At 39.6% G+C, this 21,982-nt stretch overlaps 1 protein-coding gene and 1 pseudogene across 1 annotated transcript; both read left to right on the forward strand.

Moving 5' to 3' along the window:
- Positions 1 to 958: 958 nt before the first annotated feature.
- LOC131306967 (uncharacterized) lies at positions 959 to 3,159 on the forward strand. Its single transcript, XM_058333398.1, has 2 exons — positions 959 to 2,838; positions 2,925 to 3,159. Exons 1-2 carry the CDS (start codon positions 959 to 961, stop codon positions 3,157 to 3,159), a joined length of 2,115 nt encoding a protein of 704 aa, XP_058189381.1.
- Positions 3,160 to 10,180: 7,021 nt separating this feature from the next.
- On the forward strand, positions 10,181 to 19,984 carry LOC131306968 (sulfate transporter 1.3-like; annotated as a pseudogene).
- The last annotated feature ends 1,998 nt before the right edge of the window (positions 19,985 to 21,982 follow it).

Genomic DNA, 21,982 nt, shown 5'->3' on the forward strand with positions numbered 1-21,982 from the left:
GTTATCTTAGACTTCTTTCATTAAAACAGAAGTTTTCGAGAAATTTTCCGGAATACACCAATTGTGCATTTTGAGGTCTTACATTATTGAAGGTAGGTCAAAATCGCGGTCAGTCAATCCACTAGATTCCATTTTGTCAAAGTCGCGGTCAGTCAATCTACTAGATTCCATTTTGTCAAAGTCACGGTCATTCAATCCACGGAAATTAGGTTAACAAGGGCCACAACACAGAGTAAGTTTTTGGTGCGAATTGGATATAGTACACGAGTGGTACCTGAGCGCGCATCTAAGCGCTGTCCAAACGTGATTTGCACGGCTAGAATTTGAGGGAGAGAGAGAGAGAGGAAGAGGTGAGAGAGTGGTCGGATTTGGGCCATCCAAAACACGTTTGGACTGCTCGAATGCTTGTTGGGTACAGCAACGTGGTACCCAATTTACGAGTCATGCCAAACTTTTATGAGGGCCCGGATTTATAAATACTCCTATCAGCTTGTCGTTCTAGTGTGTTGGAGCCAATGGACCTTCTTGCTAGGCAATGGGCCCTTCCGAGAACCTTGCTCGAGATTTCTGCAGATAAATCAACCGAAGAAACAAGGGAAGTGCTACAATACACACCCCTTATTTGGATGTGTATCATATGCACCTTTATTAAAATACACCAAAATGTTATAAATCCCAAAATGTTACAAATCTATTGCTAAAAAGTTATGAATCATATTGTTGAAAAGTTACGAATTTTTAGTATAAAAGTTACGATACGAAATAAAATGTTATGAATGACCGGTCCTACAAGTAATTTTTTATGAGGTGGCACAATATGAACCACACAATAGGTGCATATGGTACACACCTTAAAGGGGTGTGTATTGAAGACTTTCCCAAGAAAACAGAAGGACAGCTAAAATCTTGCACCTTTAAACAGCCAGCATAGAACCATACAATCAAAGGGTGCAGGAAAATGGACTGCTATGATTATCACGCACAGATGCAAGAACAGTTCGATGCTCCTATGCCATGGATTGGCGTGTATATTGCAGCAGCATCTCTAGTCTGTTCGGTTGCCATGGCTGGAGATGTCATTTACGGAATACGCCGGAAAAAGCTTTGGTTCGCATGCAAAATTTTCAACATGAATGCTGCTTCCCTCACCATATTAGCCGTGGCAACGAAGCTTCCTGTGGATCTTACTACAGCTATGTGGGGCCGAATAGATAGGATCGCAAAGCTTAGCAGCACCATTTTCGTGATTACTGCAATGGGTAACTTTTTAACTTCTTTTGCATTCATGGATAATAATGCAATACTCATGAACATTGCAGCCCTGGGTATTCTTGTGATCACCATTATAGTAAATGCCTGCATCCAAATGGTTACTGGGGCAATTGAATACAGTATATGGGCTGAAGAAATATTTGTTATCAGTTCCATGTTTTTTTTGTTTGTGATATTGAGTTTAACGGTTTTGGCGGTTCCTACCACTAAAAGATATTTGGAGTTGAAATACGATGAATTGCACACAAAAATTTCTAATGGGGGAAAATTAGAGGAAACCGAGAAGCTAATAGATGGGAAACTGAATGAGATGGTGAAAAAATATTGGGTGATGGCAGAAACCAGTAACCCCCAGTTTGTGATGGCACGTTCTGTGACCTGCACTACATCTGGGATAATGTGTCTGCTCACTGCACTCACATTAGTTGAAGTAGCAATCCGAATGAACTCAGTGTATGGGAGATATTGGAGAACTAATTCTAATTATCGTTGGTCCACCTCATGGATCCTATGGATTCAGTTCTGTGGTGTGGTTGTGGGCACTGTTGCCCCAACATTTAGGTGGTTTACTGCCATCAGCTACAACTGCATACACCTACTTGGAAGCAACCACCTAAACGAGTTGATTTTTGTAGAAAACTACTGGATCCAAAGGCTGGTCGAATGGAAAGAGAGACCCTTACCCTTGCGAATTCAAGGTGTGAAATTCCGAAAACTTGTAGAGGATGCAAAAAATCTGGCCCTGAACATATGTATAGGTGTCCAGTTCGGGATCGTGGCAGCTAGCAAATCTGTTCTGCTCATCTCGATTATCTTGACACTCCCATTCTTTTCCTGTTGCTACTATGGCAAGAGGTTGAACATGAAACTGATATCTATCTTCACTGCTAAATCTATTTACGTAAGTTCAGGACCTGAAACTTCAAATACAGAGCTTGATCTTAGTGATTATATTCTGCAACTTGAAGGTGAGGTGAAGCTGCCCACAAGGATTTTGAAGAACATCTGTCATGAAGTGAATCAAGTGATTCAAAAGGGTAGAAGTCAAAAGCCAAAATATCTAATTGAGCTTTTACAAAAATCTAGTGACAACTTCGAAGCAGTCGCAAGTTTTGACCATAGCCAGGTTCAGAATTGTTGGACCCTTCCTGTGGTGAACTTAACCAGCATTGCTATTGCACTTCCCAACATTGAAAATCACAGGGTGGCACGGTTGATAAGTAGCGTGAGTGAAGGCCTTTCGTATGCCAACATCATTGAGGAAAGTCTTAGTACCAAAGGAGATGATTTTTTGAGCATAAAACACGCTGCAGATGTTGTGTGGAAAGGAATTGAGCTATATGGCAAGTGGTTGGACAAGGATTTCCGGAAACTTGCTCTTGAAGGAAAAACCACCTACGAGTTTCTTCAAACACTAGGTGATATAGCTGAAAAGACTGCGATTGAGTTTCAAATAAAAATTACTGGAAGTTCGAAAGTTTTGGTGGCAACTTCAATGCATAGAATTTGTCGAACTATATTGAAGGACTACAAAAGCAGTACGGATGCCCACATGGATGAGAACTTGTTCGAGCAATTGTCCATCATGATTGCAGATATTTTGGGTGCCTTACCAATTTACCGCAGGTTATTGCTCTAAAATGTTATTGCAGTGCTGTAGAGGAAAGGGAGAAGAGTGTCAGACACGCTGCTTCTCTTCTCGGTGAAACCGAAGAGATTCTGGAAATCCTTCGATGCCATCAACTTCCGAGCTTAAGCGGCAATCGAGCTGCGTATATCGATGAGTGGTGCGCTTTCATGAAGCAAAAGGACCCTCCAGCTATTGTTGGTTCATCCAATAATGAGATAGATGCTTCTGGTGAGTTGCATTTAGCTGTGGATGAGTAGAAGGCGTAGGTTGAAACTCATATGATGCTGCTTTCAAATGTGGATGTGCTTTTTTGGATTTCTTATTTGGATGTTTCCACTGCTCCACTTGTTGTTCATTCAATGTTTCGTTGGATATTTTTCTTTCTGTCTTTTCTTTTCCGTTTTGGCCTTATTTTTGCTTCAAGTCCTTTTTATAGCCAAAGTTTATGCCGCCTCGATGTACCTTTTGTCGAGTTATTAATAAATTTTGTTGCCTATCAAAGAAAAAAAAATTGTTTCCTTTTGCATGTTATCTGAATAATGGATATCTGTATGTATGTTTGGGTTTCATGTTAAGCAATGTGATGTCGAGAGAAAGCCTACAAACAAACATGCATACATTTATAGATATACCAGGCTTCCCTCCACAAATTTTCATTACAAACTCAAGCAACCGATAACATGAAAATAGCGATTTTGTGTGGTCTCTCCCAGAAAGTTGTTGTGGTCTAGCTCTCCCTGAAGATATTTGGTCGGAGCAAATTTCGTGAAGATTAGCGCAAAATCCCCTCAAGCCACCAATATTGATGACATTTGCTCCCAATTGAAGATTACTTGAGCATTCTTGTTTCTTCTTCCTGTGCCTATCAATAAGTTGCTTGTAAGAAGATGTGAAGATGTAGATACATCTCTGGGTGTTTGTGAGGTGGGTTAGGCCCTCCATGTATAATACAGATCTGCTGCCCGTGGAGTGGGCTATTTGCCCAACTATGTAAAAATTGTTGTCTCTGTGTTGTGTTTGTGTGTGCGCGCGTTTCTGGGTGTCCTTGGGCACACCGCAATTGACACTCAAAGTGAAACATAACTCATTTGGCAAAAGAATCATCCCTGTACTGCAGAACATAATTAAGCTTGAGAGTTTGCCGTCGGTTTCATCCAAAGTTATTTGAAAATATACTTATTGTATGCAAAGTTGTTTGTGATGGGATTGACCCAAAGGGACTAGAATAGTGAACTTATTGGGTATGCTATACGGTGGTCTTTACTACATTAAGGTATGAAGTCTGCATAATAAACCTTTAGGTACTGGAATTGATGTACTAAATCCAGTAGTTACGTTTGATCAGTGGGATTCACACAGTCATGTGATGGTCATTGAGGATGAGCATCCCGAGTGGTAATTGATGCTAAGATGATAATGACAAGTTCGAACTTTATAGGATAGAATCATGGGCAGGGTAAGGAGCTAGAAGAAAGGTAAATGTGGCGGCTAGGGTTTCGGAAGAGATAGACCTACACTGTTAACGAATGAACACGGGGTCGGGAAAAAAATTAAATATTTTTTGTCACCCTATTCAATAGACGGGGCCAAAAAAAATGCAAATGTGTGATTTTTTTTTTATCTCATGCATCGAACGGGCATAACACTATTTGGAATGTAGATGTCCTTCCCGCCGTTTGATGAACCTCGCGTCAATATGTTCGTCAAACGGACATTCCCTCGTGGCCCTGGTGGTTTCGTTCTTATTATAATAGTAGAACGAAGAGATCTTGTGACCTTTTCAAACAATTCCAGGCCTCTATGACCTTTTCAATCCGCCCGCCACTATGACCTTTTCAAACAGGCGCTCAGTTGACTACTAAAAGAATTGAAAATGTCTTCATTCAGATTTTAGCAGAAAGTCTACACACAGCAGATCTGTGCATAGATTGTGCATAGATTTTGTTATGGGACTTACCAAAGGTTCCACACAAATCATCCGAGCCGTTCATTAAATGTAAAATATTTTTTCAAGGGTCTCAGTAAAAAATAAACTCAATCCGATACCTATAGGTACTCGATCCAACCATATAACTTTTTATTATCCGAAAATCTGAATGAAAAGTTAGATGATTGGATGAAGCATCTATAGGTATCGGATTGAGCTTATTTTTTACGGGAACCCTTGAAAAAATGTTTTACATTTAATGAACGGCTCGGATGATTTGTGTGGGATCCATGGTGGGCTCTCTAATGAAATCTGTGCACAATCTGTGCACAGATCTGTTGCGTGTGTAGCAGGACTCATTTCCGACAAAAGTTTTAAATTTATTTATGGTGGTTAAATTCTTTCCGATGAGGTGGAAATTAGTGGAAACCCCATGGTTTCCGCCACCCATTGTGGGTCATACCAATCGTTCACTGTTGTAATTTGAACATTTCATCTTATAGATTCCGCAAAGTTATGTCTACATAAAAGATCAGTTTGATCGGACATCAATTGCTATCACAAATTAAATTTTGGTTTTTACAAAATAGACGGTCATGGACAGTTTTACTTAACAAACGGGTGACAAAATCAGGCCATCCGTTTTGTAAACCACAATTTAAGTTTTGACATAACTATTGATGTCCCAGATTTCTTGCGTAGATCTATTAATTTGCAAACCCTACAAGATGAACGTTTAAGATTAGTAAATGCTCCGTAAAACCCACAATAGACGGTGGCGGAAACCGACCCCATACGAGCGTGGCGCGCGTAAATGAAGGGTAGGCGTTTTTCCTAGAAGTATTTTACTGGTTAATTTTCTTGATAAAGTTTTGATCTTTACGTAGTAGTACTATGTACTGGTTACTAATATATTATGTGGGTTGACGTGTTCTTGCCCTTTCAGTCTCAAAAAGTACGTAATTTTTATGGTTCGCATTTCGCAAGGAATGAGACACTCTGGATAATGGTTTCCATTTACAGAGTAGGAGAAGAGTGCAAATTAAAAAAGGGTGAAAGATGCACATACATTCTGTTGGAGATTTTTCAAAAGAAAAGGATTGCGGGAGGTTATTTGTGAAAAGGTGCGACACCTTTTCACATTGGGTATGACTTTACGTGAATAGTTATAACACCTATTAATTTAGGGTGTAACTATTAGAATGGGGTGTGATTGTTAGGAAGAGATGTGATACATGGGGGCGCCTCCAAGAGGCATGTCTCTTCCTAATTAATTATTTGCATGAAAGGGTGCCTACTAAAAGGCATGATCGTTTCTCTTTATTAATTGTCTTCAAAAGACATACCCTTTCTAATGTGTGTTTACAAAAGACACAACCTTTCACGTAAAGGTGTCTATAAGTCTATCAATAGGCTATTGGTTAATTCATTTGAGACACACAAAAAATATCTAGAAACTCTCCCTCTCTCTGTCCCGTTGTTTTCTATGTTGTTGTTCCGTTATTCTGCAGAAACGGAATTAACAGTCCTTGGTTCAGTTGATTCTCTTAGGCTCGGTATTCTGTCTGTCCTTCGTTTGTGCGGACGCAGGCAGAAGATCATTGATCGGGCTTCGTTTTATCCTCAGAACAGATTCGTTGTAACCCGGTGCACACCAATTGGTGGGGGCGAATACTGTTTTCGGAAAGCGACGACGTAACGTGACTCGAAGCGGTTTCCATCAGTTTGTTCAAGTTTCAGATGGCTCCAAATTTTGAAGGTTCCAATTGGTGTACCAACATCGAAAACAGTAATTCTACCATGGCTTCAAAATCATTGAGAGCGTTGACTCAAGATTTCGTGAAATTGGACAAGTTTGATAGCGGTAACTTCAGGCGTTGGCAAAAGAAGTTGCATTTTTTGCTTACGACTCTCAAAGTCGTGTATGTTCTCACCAACCCCTTCCCGGAGGAGAATGAAGATGAAACATTGGAGGAGGCTCGTATAAGGAAGAAGTTCGAGAGTGATGACTAAATTTGCAAGGGTCATATTCTGAATGCACTTTCGAACGCTCTGTTCGATGTGTATTCGAATACGGAGACTGCAGAGGAGATGTGGGATTCCTTGGAAAGGAGGTATTTGACTGAAGATGCAACAAGAAAGAAATTTTTGGTTAGTCAATTTATGAACTACAAAATGATAGATAACAAGTCTGTGGTTGATCAGTTGCATGAAATTCAGCATATTTAAATTAGTTTAAGGTTAAGAACATGAACATGGATGAATCGATCATAGTGTCGTCTGTGATTGATAAACTTCCTCCCTCCTGGAAAGAGTATAAGAAAACTCTTAAACACAAAACTGAGGATCTTACGCTGGAACAATTAGCTGTCCATCTTCGGGTGGAGGAAGAGTCAAAGCGTCAAGAAAAGGAGGAACGTAGAGATAATATTTCCAAGATCCATGTGATGGAGGGAGGAAAGAGTACCAACAAGAGTAACGGTAAATAGAAGTAGAAAGCCGGAAAGGGCGATGACCGTGGTGATGAACCAAAAGGAAAAAAGCCAAAAGTTGTATGTTGGCGTTGCGGTCAGCCAGGGCACTTCAAGAAGGACTGCAAGTCCAACAAAAAGAAGGATCCAGGGGCATCGAGTTCAAAGAATAACTTTGTGGGTGTCGTATCCGAGATTAATGTTCTCGAGGATGTTGATAACTGGTGGATCGACTCAGGGGCTACAAAGCATGTGTGCAATGATAAGAGATTCTTCATCGACTATGAATCGGTTGAAGATGGCACAGTGCTTTACATGGGTAATTCATCAACTGCTCTTATCAAACCCAAAGGAAAAGTGGACTTAGAGTTCACTTCTGGGAAGATTTTGACTCTGACTGATGTTTACTATGTACCAGAAGTTAGGAAAAACCTTGTATCTGGAAGCCTGCTTAATAAGCATGGTTTCAAGTTAGTGTTTAAGTCAGGAAAATTTGTTCTGTCTAAGAGTGGTACTTTTGTTGGGAAGGGCTATTTGTACGAGGGCATGTTCAAGCTTAACATTAATAACACAGTTGTTATTTCTGCTTACTTAATTGACTCTCTTTCTTTGTGGCATAATCGGTTGGGGCATGTTAATACTAGGAAAATGGATACTATAGTTAAATTAGATTTGATTCCTAAATATGATGTTGACATGGTTGATAAATGCAAAATGTGTTCGCTTACTAAAATAACCAGAGTTCCATTTCCTAAAATTGAAAAAACAACTACTCTGTTAGAACTTATTCATAATGATGTATGCGACATGCATAGAACTCCAACTAGAGGAGGTAAGGAATATTTTGTAACTTTCAAAGATGACTATTCCAAATATTGCTATGTGTATCTATTGCATTCAAAAGATGAAGTTCTTGAGAAGTTTATTGCTTTCAAAACCGAAGTTGAAAATCAATGTGAAACAAAGATAAAATGTTTAAGGTCTGATAGGGGTGGTGAATACCATTTCCCTGATTACTGTGAATCAGTTGGGATCATTCATGAGAAAACTACACCTTATACTCCACAGCAAAATGGAGTCGCTGAAAGAAAGAATCGGACTTTGACTGAGATGGTTAATGCTATGCTTAGCAATTCAGGATTAAGTGGTGGTATGTGGGGCGAAGCCATACTTACCGCTGCTTATATTATGAATAGGGTGCCTCTCAAAAAGTCTAATATAACTCCTTATGAGTTATGAAAAAGAAAGAAACCGAACCTAAGTTATTTCAGAACTTGGGGATGTAGAGCGATTGTTAGATTGCCGAAATCCAAAAGGAAGAAGTTGGGTGAAAAAGGAATTGAATGCATATTCATTGGTTATGCTTTACATAGTAAAGCATATCGGTTTCTGGTTTCTGAGCCAAATGATTCAGTTGGAGTAAACACCATTATTGAATCACGTGATGCAGTATTTTATGAGAATAAGTTCGTATCTATTCCAAAGGTACCTAATCAAGAGAATGAGCCAAACTCTGTGGAGTCTGACATAGAGGCGGAACCTACGGAACATGACGAACTTAGGAGAAGCAAAAGGGCTCGAGTTGCTAAGTCATTTGGTCCTGACTTCATAGTTTATCTAGTTGAAGGAACTAGAGAGACTGCAAATAATCATTTCATGATTTTGCTTCATGTGGAATCGGATCCCTTGACCATCGGGGAGGCTATGAAATCACAAGATTATCCTTTCTGGAAAGAAGCAATCCTGGATGAAATGGATTCTATTATGGGTAATAATACCTGGGTTCTTGTTGATTTGCCTCCGGGTTCCAAAGCCATTGGCTACAAATGGATTTTCAAGAAGAAAATAAAGGTCGATGGTACAATCGACAAGTTCAAGGCACGGTTGGTTGCCAAGGGCTTTACACAAAAAGAAGGTATTGATTATTTTGATACCTATGCTCCGGTGGCAAGGATCTCTACAATTAGAGTACTAATTGCGTTGACTTCCATTTATAAACTTGAGATTCACCAAATGGATGTTAAGACTTCATTCCTAAATGGTGAGTTGGATGAAGAGATTTATATGGAACAACCGGAGGGATTTGTTGTGCAAGGTCAAGAACACAAAGTATGCAAACTTGTTAAGTCTCTTTACGGACTTAAACAAGCACTTAAACAGTGGCATGAAAAGTTTGATAAGGTGATTGTATCAAACGGGTTTAGGATACACCAGTCTGATAAATGTGTATATAGTAAATTTAGTGGTAATCAAGGTGTAATCAAATGTTTGTACGTGGATGATATGCTTATCTTTGGGACTGATCTAGAAAGCATTCAAAGTACAAAGTATATCCTTTCATCTAGTTTTAGTATGAAGGATATGGGTGTTGCTGATGTAATTCTGGGAATCAGAATTAAGAGACAAGGAGGAAATTTAATCCTTAGTCAGTCTCATTACATTGAGAAAATTCTAAAGAAGTTTAATCACTTTGACAGCACGCCGATATCTACACCATTTGATCCACATGTTAAGTTGTATCCTAATACTGGTAGAGCAATTTCACAACTAGAATATTCTAGAGTGATAGGAAGCTTAATGTATGTCATGACTTGCACGAGACCAGATATTGCATACGCTGTGGGGAAACTAAGTAGGTACACACATAATCCGAGCGATGTCCATTGGCTCGTAGTTAATCGGGTATTGAGGTATCTAAAGAAAACTATAGACTACGGAATAGTTTATAGTGGTTATCCTTCGGTTCTAGAAGGATATACTGATGCTAGTTGGATAGCCGAGAATGAAGATCACTTGTCAACAAGTGGATGGATCTTCACACTTGGTGGATGAGCAGTTTCTTGGGGATCTAAGAAACAAAGTCTCATTACTGACTCAACTATGGCAGCTGAGTTTGTAGCACTAGCAGCAGGGAGCAAAGAGGCAGAGTGGCTGAGAAGTATATTGTGGGAGATACCCATGTGGCCAAAACCTATGCCACCTATATCTTTGCATTGTGATAGTCAGTCGATTCTATCACGGGCTTATAGCCAGGTGTATAATGGAAAATCCAGGCATATAGGACTTCGACATAGCTATGTGAGGAACTTGATTACAGATGGGGTGATAACCATTGATTATGTAAAATCAGGTCAAAACTTGGTTGATCCTTTAACAAAAGGTCTTGCAAGAATTTGATGTGGAGAATATCACAGGGGATGGGACTCAAGCCCATTGAGATCTAATCACTCTTGGTGGAAACTCGACTCAACGCTTGAATAACTTCAAGTCTTGGGTTCAATGAGCAAAGTACACCATAAGTTGTGGTTGCAAGCATTTTCTGATTTTATCCATCCCATGGTTAAATGTTTGGTACCTGTAATGTAAACATGGAGGTTAAGCTACTGAGTTTTAATAGGCTTCTAACGGTTTGTTAGGTTTCAAGTGTTATAGTTACAGGGGCACTTTCAAGTCTACCTATATGAGTGTGAAGGTGGTGCCGCCTTCTATGGGTTCAAGGGCTAGGACTCTAGAGCGCTCATGAAATTCAGGATAAAGACACACGGCCAAAACAAGTGTCGGCAAATTTGAATACCTGAGTCAGGCAAGATGCGTGCGTGAGATGTGTCCGGTTGGTCATTTAAGGATCGCTAGTTCAAAGACAAGTCTACTATGCTTTCTGACTAACTTCGATGTGTTTTCACTTGGTGAATGGTTCAAGTTGTGAGACACCTTCATTGATGCACAAGTCTTTTCAAACGAACCAAGAAAACTTTTTCTTTATTTCGAAAATGGTGGGGGATTGTTGGAGATTTTTCAAAATAAAAGGATTGCGGGAGGTTATTTGTGAAAAGGTGCGACACCTTTTCACATGGGGTATGACTTTACGTGAATAGTTATAACACCTATTAACTTAGGGTGTGACTATTAGAATGGGGTGTGATTGTTAGGAAGGGATGTGATACATGGGGGCGCCTCCAAGAGGCATGACTCTTCCTAATTAATTATTTGCACGAAAGGCTGCCTACTAAAAGGCATGATCCTTTCTCTTTATTAATTGTCTTCAAAAGACATACCCTTTCTAATGTGTGTTTACAAAAGACACAACATTTCACGTAAAGGTGTCTATAAGTCTATAAATAGGCCATTGGTTGATTCATTTGAGACACAAAAAAAATATCCAGAAACTCTCCTTCTCTCTGTCTCGTTGTTTTCTATGTTGTTATTCCGTTATTCTGCAGAAATGGAATTAACAGTCCTTGGTTCAGTTGATTCTCTTAGGCTCGGTATTCTGTTTGTCCTTCGTTTGTGCGGACGCAGGCAGAAGATCCTTGATCGGGCTTCGTTTTATCCTCAGAACAGATTCGTTGTAACCCGGTGCACACCAATTGGTGGGGGTGAATACTGTTTTTGAAAAGCGACGACGTAACGTGACTCGAAGTGGTTTCTATCAGTTTGTTCAAGTTTTAGAAGGCTCCGAATTTTGAAGGTTCTAGTTGGTGTACCAACACATTCTCCCACTTTTTTTTTTTAGTAATGCTACGAACACAACTTTAAAATAAAACTCAACTATATATCAAAACCATTAGATGCACATGAGCTAACTCACGTTACATCAAAGGGCTTTGGACACAGTTGTTTCCGCAGTTGTGTTTCAAAGTTGTGTTCCAAGACTTTTTGTGTTTTTATAAATCCCCCAACTCTTTTATTCTTGTGGGATTATATGCATGCAATTGCAAACCCAATTCTAGATGATGAAAACAAGGTGTTTGCACATGTATCTGCAACGTCTATGTAAAATGGGCTACCGAGTGCATGAGCCTCCGTAACCGCAGGTTCTGGAAAAGAGTTGGATGTAGCTAGACAGTATGCATCATTACCTGCAAGCGGATAAGCTGTGTACAAGGATCGGCTATGTACAAGAGTTGAACCCGGGATCACTAAGTCACATAGGAGCAACCTTACCCTTGCGCGAGGACTGCCCTTCAATGCTCATCTATATGACAGTTAAAATTCTTTAATGAGAATTTCCAACGGAAAGTCAGATCAAAGTTGTATCTCTTTTCAGTTTTACTTTACTGAAAGAAACAATCACTTGTTTGGACAACCCCATTTTTGACCTTTTTAACTAATTTTTGCAGTTAAAGAAGCTTTAGAACCATATTTCTTGAAACACCAGGCCTCTAATTAACTGCATAATGGTCTAAGCCAGGATTCCATTTATGTTTATTGCATCTTCTTCATTGTTTTTTCCTTTGCTTTCAAATTGCAAATGGTAAGGTGCATCTTGTTCTGAGTTACTGCTTCCTTGTTGATTAATATTCACTGAAGAAGTAAAAAAGGTAATTTGCATTGTAGTTTTCTGCAATGTGACTGTGAAATTTTCACTCATGCACGCTGTATAAAACTGCAAATGCCAATAGCATTTCAACTGTGTCGCGGGTCAATTCCTAATCCTTCAGATTCAAACCCTTCAAGTCTATCCTTTTGAAGTTTATGAGAAGCACAATTTTCTGAAGTTCCGTTTCCCTTGATTTGGATCACGATAGGCAGTTTCCAGCTGGCCATGAAAATTAAGCAAAAGCTTCATAAAGAAACATTTGAATTTGAAAAAAGAAATCGAGAATGGTCGAAGTTCTTTCTTTTGAGTGCACTAATACTGAGATGTTCTGATTTGTATGCAGAACATGGAAAAAAAGTCACTGCATTTTATCAAGTGAAAGGCGAGGTTCAAACGAATTTCATCCAAATAAAGAATGATTCCTTTTGAATAAAAGTTTTTTTGCACTTTTTTTTTTTTTGAAAAGGAAAGTTTCTTAGAATTGACAAAACTCTTTCGAACTGTTTGTATGATTCGGAAATTGCAACCAAGTGAAAGGATAAAAGCTAGCTGTAGAGGCTTTCAGATGGGGGTACCTCATGAATCAATGCCAACTCCTCCCACCAAATCCCATTTTAAGCCTCTGACCAAATTAATTTTACTGATTACAATACTCTCTCCTCCAGTGTCTTTTATCTTACTGTCAAAATCCTAGTTATCCGGTTTGGGGGGTATATGCAGGTACATAAACGATCGATCTAGGTTCATTATTTCGCCTATGAACGATACGATTCCTTCATTTTTTATTCTGTTGACTTTTAACTCCTTTAAGTTGCTTAATGTGCTTATATAAGCAGAAGAGTATGTGTTCCATCTCATAGCAGCATTCTCTGTCCTTTACATAGTCATATTATAAGGTACTAATAAATCGCTTCTGCTTAGCACAGCACAATCTTGCAGTAGTCATATATTTGGAGTACTAATTTTTGCACATTTTAGCTCTATATGATTCTGTTGAGGAATGTTAGTCTATGGCTCTTTAATCAAGTGGAAGATTGATTCTTTACCACTTGTAGACTGGCAATGTCGATAAATTTATACGTGAATGTTTTCTCATCGACAGATAATTAAAAATATTTGATAGTTTCAAGTAGCGATGACAATAAGACTCTGCCGGATGTGTCTGAGAAATGATCATATCGTTTGGATTTTGACATTAGTGACTTGGTCTCTTTTTTTCCCATCTGTTGCTTGTTTTTGTTACGAAGGTGGGCAGAAGTGTGTTGCCACAATGAGCAGCCGCGTGACTGACGAGGTAGGAATTGATGTTACGAGATCACCCTCATCGCATCACCATGGGGAGAATTTGCCGTATATTGACAAGGTGGGACTTGGGAGTGCCTCCAAGGCAGAAAATTTTGAAAGAGTTCACATCTACTTTGAAGGAAACTTTCTTCCACAATGAGCCCTTGCGCCGTTTTAAGGACGAGCCCTACTATCCGCAAAGACGATTTGCAGAGAACCACGCAAAGAAAAACGCGTTTGGCCCCATTTCGGGTCCCGAAAAAATCTCAAAAAATATCCATAAATTTTTGAATATTATTTTTTGGGGTCCTGTAAAAAATCAGCTCCAGCGGATATTGATAAGTATTACTTTTGGATTCGTAGGGGCGAACTGAGCTTCGCCCCTACGAATCCAAAAGTAATACTTATCAATATCCGCCAGAGCTGATTTTTTACAGGACCCCATAAAATAATATTCAAAAATTTATGGATATTTTTCTAGATTTTTTCGGAACCCGAAATGGGACCAAACGCGTTTTTCTCTGCGTGGTTCTCTGCAAATCGTATCTGCTGTTAGAATTTTTGATTACAACATATCCAAATTCAAAGGTGATCTCATGGCCGGACTCACCATTGCAAGTCTTGCTATTCCTCAGGTACAGGAGCTAATGAAGTGACGAAACTAAATTCGTTTCGTGAAACAAACTGTCATTTTCCCATGATCCATGCAAAATCTTCGGACTATTTTTAACAGTTCATTAACTTTGTGAAACAGGATATTGGATATGCAAAGCTTGCAAATCTTGATCCCGAATTTGGTCTATGTGAGTCTTCATGTTACTTATGAAAAAACCTATACGTCCTTGGTCGTGATAACTTAACTGAATTGTATCCTAATATAATGCAGATACTAGCTTTGTTCCACCTCTGGTTTATGCCTTCATGGGTAGCTCAAGAGATATTGCCATAGGACCAATGGCAGTGGTGTCTCTTCTGCTAGGAACCCTATTGCAGAATGAGATTGACCCTGCTAATAAGGTTGAGTACCAGCGACTTGCCTTCACGGCTACATTCTTTGCTGGAATCACTCAAGCGACGCAAGGGTTCTCAGGTATCCTGGTTTGCTATTACATGACTTCCTGTGGTTCCCTTCCTTCGCTGCCTATTGTGCGTTATGGTACTGTTTTCCAAGCTTTTGGTACTCACCCGACATTAAAGGCGTGTCACGTACCATTTTAGTTGTCATTCTTTCCACTCAATTGGCAACCTGTTTCTAATAATCGAACTCTTTCAAAAAAAAAACATATTGAAGAAAATATCATAAAAATGAAACCAATATGACAACGATGAGTGTTTTCAAACTTGCAACTGTCTTTGTATTGGTAAACAGGATAGCGAAAACAATTCCAAACAGACTTCTTGAATACAGGAATTCATAAGCCATTTTTACTTCTCTTCTCATGAGTTTGGTCAAGAAAACAAAGCTAGAACTCTAGATTTTGACTTGGCATTTTGTTTTTCAGATTGGGCTTCTTGATTGATTTTCTGTCGCATGCCGCCATTGTTGGGTTCATGACTGGAGCTGCCATTACTATTGGTCTTCAACAGCTTAAAGGTTTCTTAAGGCTTAAAAACCTTCACAAAGAAGACTGATTATAATTAAGTCTCGGTAATGCGCTCAGTCTGGACTATGGTACATCATGGGGTAAGACTAATCTCTGTTTCTTGGTTTCGGTAAGGCAACTTTTGGATCTCGTATTTGTGGTGGAAAAAGAAAAGGTAAATATTTACCTATCTGTCCGCGTTATGCTTCCTCCAAGATCAAGATTCAAACAGAGTCTTAGAAAAATTATTGCAACCTAAAAAACTCATTTTCTTTTCTTTATGCCTTTGGTGCAACATTTGTAGTTACTTTGGTTTTGTTCTTTTTATCCTTGCAGTGGAACTGGCAAACAATACTCATAGCAGTTTCATTCTTGGCCTTTCTTCTGATTACCAAATACATTGTAAGATTTCCTGCTGCCTCCCTTTTAAGCCTAGGATTGCAAACGAGCTGAGCCGAGCTTTAGAGTGTTCGAGCTCAACTTGTTTGAAATTTAGTGATCTCAAACTCGGCTAAAGCCAAAATATTCGAGTTCAAGCTCGATCAGTATTTTGGAGAGCTCGAGCTTGGTTCTTGTTCTAAACCAACCAAGATCTAGACTAGCCGAGCTATGGCTATCTCGAGCTTGGCTCCTTTACTAACCAAACCAAGTAGGACCTTGAGCTTCTCGCGAACAACTTTGCGGCCCCACTTTTACCCTTAATTCACCTAAAGTTTTGCTGTGGTAGGTAGGCTTGTGCCTAATTTCTTTACTCAATTGGGACAGGGAAAGAGGAACAGAAGATGGTTTTGGGTACCTGCAATTGCTCCACTGATTTCTGTTATAATCTCAGCCCTTTTGGTGTTCATCACCCATGGTGACAAGCATGGTGTTCAAACTGTAAGTACCCATCAAAATCCTTTTCCTGCAAAAGGTGTTTGATTTCTCTAATATTGGTAATCCTTAGCTGACAATCATCAACAAAATTTGGAAGGTAAACCATATTAAAAAAGGTGTGAATCCAGCATCTGCAATCAAATTTTCTTCACGGGCGGATATCTTCTGAAAGGTTTCAGGATCGGTGTTGTGGCAGGAATGGTAGCACTTACAGGCAATGTGAATCCAGCATCTGCAATCAAATTTTCTTTACTCAATTGGGACAGGGAAAGAGGAACAGAAGATGGTTTTGGGTACCTGCAATTGCTCCACTGATTTCTGTTATAATCTCAGCCCTTTTGGTGTTCATCACCCATGGTGACAAGCATGGTGTTCAAACTGTAAGTACCCATCAAAATCCTTTTCCTGCAAAAGGTGTTTGATTTCTCTAATATTGGTAATCCTTAGCTGACAATCATCAACAAAATTTGGAAGGTAAACCATATTAAAAAAGGTGTGAATCCAGCATCTGCAATCAAATTTTCTTCACGGGCGGATATCTTCTGAAAGGTTTCAGGATCGGTGTTGTGGCAGGAATGGTAGCACTTACAGGCAATGTGAATCCAGCATCTGCAATCAAATTTTCTTCACGGGCGGATATCTTCTGAAAGGTTTCAGGATCGGTGTTGTGGCAGGAATGGTAGCACTTACAGGCTATGTTTGGTAACGCTACCACTTTTCTGTTTCCTATTTCTTATTTGTTGAAATCAGTTTTTACTTTTTCTCAAAAAAAAGTGAAAGCAGAAAATATGTTTGTGTCAACCTTGTTTTCAAAAAAAAAAGAAGGCAAAACATGATTTGCATGAATAAAAGAAGCCTTTCAATTTTATTTTTTTTTGGGTAAGTTAAATTTTATTGGGCACATTCCAATCACCACGATTACAAGAGAATCAAAACAAAATACAGCAAAAAGGAAGGCATACCCTCCCTACATACAAACTCCCATCCAAACAACAGCTAGGTAACAAGGAAAACCTCACCCAATCCCCACTTCAGGGAAACAAAACAAGACTAAGGAAAAAAATACAGGAAGCTAAATTCCAATTAGAGCATAGAATTTGGCTAACCTGGCTCTCACATGAGAAATAACCAAACGTAAAACCTCCTCCATATACCCTCTGCAAGTAACCAGATTTCAATGGAAGAAAAAACAGAATTCAATGGAAAAGAATCAAAAGATCATATTTTGACCTTGTGAGTCTGTGATTGAAGTCAATCGAGAGAGAGGGGAGAAAGATGAAGCATTGGCGTAGAGTTGGAGACTGGGTCGATCGAGATAGCACTGTCGTAGAATTGGAGAGAGTCAGAGTCTATCAGTCATCAGAGAGAGGGTCGAGATCAGAGAGGGTCGAGACCAGAGAGAGTCGAGAGAGAGGAACTTGAGAGTTGATTGAGAACTTGAGGTCGATCAGAGGTTGTTGCAGTTCGGGATCAGAGGTTACTGCACTTTGAGAGAGAGAGAGTGTGGTATCTTCGATTAGAGCTGGGCAACGGACACGAGACACGATAACACGACACGAACCGGACACGAAGTTAGCGGGTTAGGGTTGAACGTTTCTGACACGAAACACGAAAATGACACGACTCGAGAACACGAATTCTAAATGGGTTGGGTTCGGGTTGAACACGCGAGACACGAAATTGACACGATTAACACGGTTACTAATCTGTGTCACCCATTAACACGAATGTATATACATAATATATGGTATATCTGTAATTCTATATAGAGTTGGGCAACAGACACGATAACAAGACACGAACCGGACACGAAATTAACGGGTTAGGGTTGAGCATTTCTGACACGAAACACGAAAATGACACGACTCGAGAAACACGAATTCTAAATGGGTTGGGTTCGGGTTGGGTGATTTGTGACACGAACCCGACTAACACGACACGAACACGACCCGACACGACATGTTACCCAGGTCTATCTTCAATGACCTGAGTTTGGGTTTGGAGACCCAAAAAAAAAGGTTCCCCCCATGACTTGAACGGACGCGGGGGGCTGCTGTCCCAATTTTGGGGCCCACCCCGGTCTCGCTCTGATGATCTGAATCGTTCACTTTGTAGAGCTCATCGAGTAGAACGACTATGCAAAAAATCAGCTTAATTGAATATCATTAGGTACCTGATCGGAGCCCATATAACTCTCAGTCCATGGGTTAGAGTGGATTTGATCCAGTGTTTCGGATCCATTCTTTTTAAGATAAAAAAGTTCCGATCAGGTACTTAATGATATCCAATTAAGCTAATTTTTTGCATAGTTGTTCTACTCGACGAGCTCTACAAAGTGAACGATTCAGATCATCAGAGCGAGACCGGGGTGGGTCCCAAAATGGGGTGTGGCAGCATGCTGCAGTCCCTTTGGGGACAGCAGCCCCCCTCCCCCCGGACTTGACCATGCTCTGGGCACTGTAGCGGAAGTTTTGGCAGCCCGTTTTTGCTTTTAGAAAAAGTGAAAGCTAAGTTTTGATACTTCTCCAATTTTCAAAAATTTTGAATGTCATTCTCTCTTTTTGCAAATGAAAATAGACAACCAAACATACTTCCATGTCCAATTTTTGAAAATTCTGAAAACTGAAACAGAAAGTTGAAAGTGAAATGGTTACCAAACAAGGCCACAGTAAGTATTTCAAATGTTTCTTTTTCTTTTTATTGCATTTCAAATGTTTGTACTACAAGAACTACATATCTAATCCATTATGGGAATGGTTTTTAGGAATCCATAGCAATTGGAAGATCATTTGCAGCCATAAAGGATTATGAGCTTGATGGAAACAAAGAAATGTAGCATTAGGAACGATGAATGTCATAAGTTCAATGACATCTTGTTATGTGGCCACAGGTAAAAAGCAAAATTTCAGCGAGCAAATCTATGATTCTTAATTCTTATGATCAACTCAACAAGATTCCAATGGATTCCGGACACTTTTTATTTTTTTCAGAATTCTTTTGGCAGGATCATTCTCTCGCACGGCAGTTAATTTCACGGCCAGATGTAATACAACCGTCTCCAACATTGTGATGTCGTGTGTGCTATTGTTAACTCTGTTAGTGATCACCCCACTATTTAAGTACACCACAAATGCCGTTATTGTTTCTATCATCATATCAGCCGTGATGGGGCTGATCAACATTAAAGCCGCGATCCTCATATGGAAGGTCGACAAACTAGACTTTATCGCTTGCATGGGAGCCTTCTTTGGTGTGGTTTTCGTTTCGGTTGAGATAGGCCTCTTGATTGCCGTAAGGACACAAAGGATAATGGATTCTGTTTTGCGCACGGTTTAATCTATTTCGACTGGCGATTTCTTGTTTTGCTAAATCATGTCTTCATGTGATAGATTGGGCTTTCTTTTGCTAAAATCCTGCTGCAAGTGCCATGGCCGCGAACTGCTCTACTGGGGAAGCTCCTGGGGACTAGTGTATACAGGAATATGCATCAATACCCAGATGCAACAAACGTTCCTGGATTTCTAATTGTGAGAGTTGATTCTGCAATCTACTTCTCAAACTCCCACTACGTCAAAGAGAGGTATTGATTTCTCTTTTTATGAAGGAGAGGTATTGATGTTCTTGGCCTTTTTTTTTCTTCTCGGCAATAGAAATTTTATTAATCTTTGAAAGGGATACACAGATGTTCTTGGCCTTTACGCAATCTTGTGAAGGGCATATGCTCATTCTCTATTTGATTCCAAATGGAGAATGAGTATATGGACTTAGGTTTTTAGTAAAAAGGGACTTTCATTTATTAGTTGGATTTACAGAGCGATCAGTTGAGTGAAAGGAAAAGTTGAAGACAAAAGACAATATCCTAATGATTAGAGATGTTACTTCTGAATATTAGGAGTATTTGTAAGACAGGAAAATGTTGTCACAACATCGTTTAACTTTTGGAGCCTATAGACACGTAAAATTTACTGTCAATCACAAGTTGCCACGTGTTGCAAGACCTAGTAAATAGGGCACGGTAAATGGCCAATCAAATGTTGCCATGTGTCTCGAGGTCAAAAGTCAAGATAATACGTATAAGCTAATCAAATGGTGTCACTTGTCAAAGTGGCGTAGTTATTATTTTTATTAAGCTCGGCCAACCACTAGGTAAAATAATAATTGTGTTTCCATTCACAAATAATTGTCTTTCTTAAAATAAAAGAAACAAGGATAATTATTGAATTTTAATTATTTCTTTTACGCTAAATAAATAAATAATTAAAGGGAGATAAATATGAAGGAAGTAGAGGTTGGTCCTGACTCTCCATCCTACATCTATAAATAGAGGTGCTCCCCTCTCATATTTTCCATCTGCACATTGAAGCACATAAGTTCCAGAGCTCTGAAGATCAAAGCGATCAAAGCCCCCAAGCCCTTGAAGGTTCTTCAGATCAAAGCTTCATCTGAAGAACCCTCCAAAGCCTTGAAGGATCAAAGCTGCGAAGGCCCTTCAGAATCTTTCAAATCCACATCGAGCCAAACGCTCTTCAACGCTCTTCAGTTCAAAGCATCCAAGCCCATCCTTCTGAATCTTTCAAATCCACATCGAGCCAAACGTTCTTGAACGCTCTTCAGTTCAAAGCATCCAAGCCCATCCACATCGAGAGAATCTTTCAAATCCACATCGAGCCAAACGCTCTTCAACGCTCTTCAGTTCAAAGCATCCAAGCCCTGAAGAACGTTCAAGCCAAATTCAGAATCTTTCAAATCCACATCAAGCCAAACGCTCTTCAGTTCAAAGCATCTAAGCCCTGAAGAACGTTCAAGCCAAATCCACCAATCATCAGTCTCCTTCTACCAAATTGAAGAAGATCTTCCAAAGCCCTCAGGTCAATATCCACAAATCCACCATTTTTTTCAACTGAATAAGATCAAACAATTCAACTTGAGAAGAAGCTTCAAAGCCCTCAAGTCAAAGCCCGACAAAGTCACCGTCATCTTCGCAAAGACCGCAGAAGACATCGCCATTCAAATCGAGATCAGGCCGAGATCAGGCCTTCATGCCCTCATTTCAACAACCGAAGAGAGCGTTTCGTTTCAACAACTGAAGAGAGAATCAGAGGATTAATTTTCTTTGAAAATTGCATAAGAGATTGTAACCCTAAATTTCTCAAATTAATAAAATTGACTTATTCAGCATCTTTCCGTCTTTTTTGTAAACTCGCATTTTGTGTGATACTGAGCCATATTAAAGAAACCCATTTTTTTTAATTTTTTAATTTTTTATTTGCAGGATTTTGAGATGGCTAATCGATGCGGAAGAACAAGTGAAAGCAAATAGGCAAACCCGAATTTAGTATCTAATAGTAGAAATGTCACGTCAGTGATTTTCTATTCCACTTATAGTAATTTCCAGCCGAAAACCCCATGGATATGCACAGTGGTAATCATCTGGCAACCTGAGGAAGAATTTTCCGGGGTTTGACTGAATCGACTCCCACTCACGTGTTATCAATACATGTGTTGTGTCACTCCATAAATAGGAAGCTTTGGCTTGGCTTTGATCGGCCCCCACCGGTGGACAGTCGGAATGGGAATTGGTCCCCCAGCTCAGTCAGGCCATTGGGACAGATACTGAGT

This window comes from Rhododendron vialii, chromosome 11a, assembly GCF_030253575.1.
Source record: "Rhododendron vialii isolate Sample 1 chromosome 11a, ASM3025357v1".
Lineage (NCBI taxonomy): Eukaryota > Viridiplantae > Streptophyta > Magnoliopsida > Ericales > Ericaceae > Rhododendron > Rhododendron vialii.

Bases quoted from the DNA above. Each gene is read 5' to 3' on its own strand.
- LOC131306967 (XM_058333398.1), top strand. From the start codon at position 959: ATGGACTGCTATGATTATCACGCACAGATGCAAGAACAGTTCGATGCT. The intron at 2,839-2,924 runs GTTCGAGCAATT...ATGTTATTGCAG, and splicing joins GCCCACATGGATGAGAACTT to TGCTGTAGAGGAAAGGGAGA.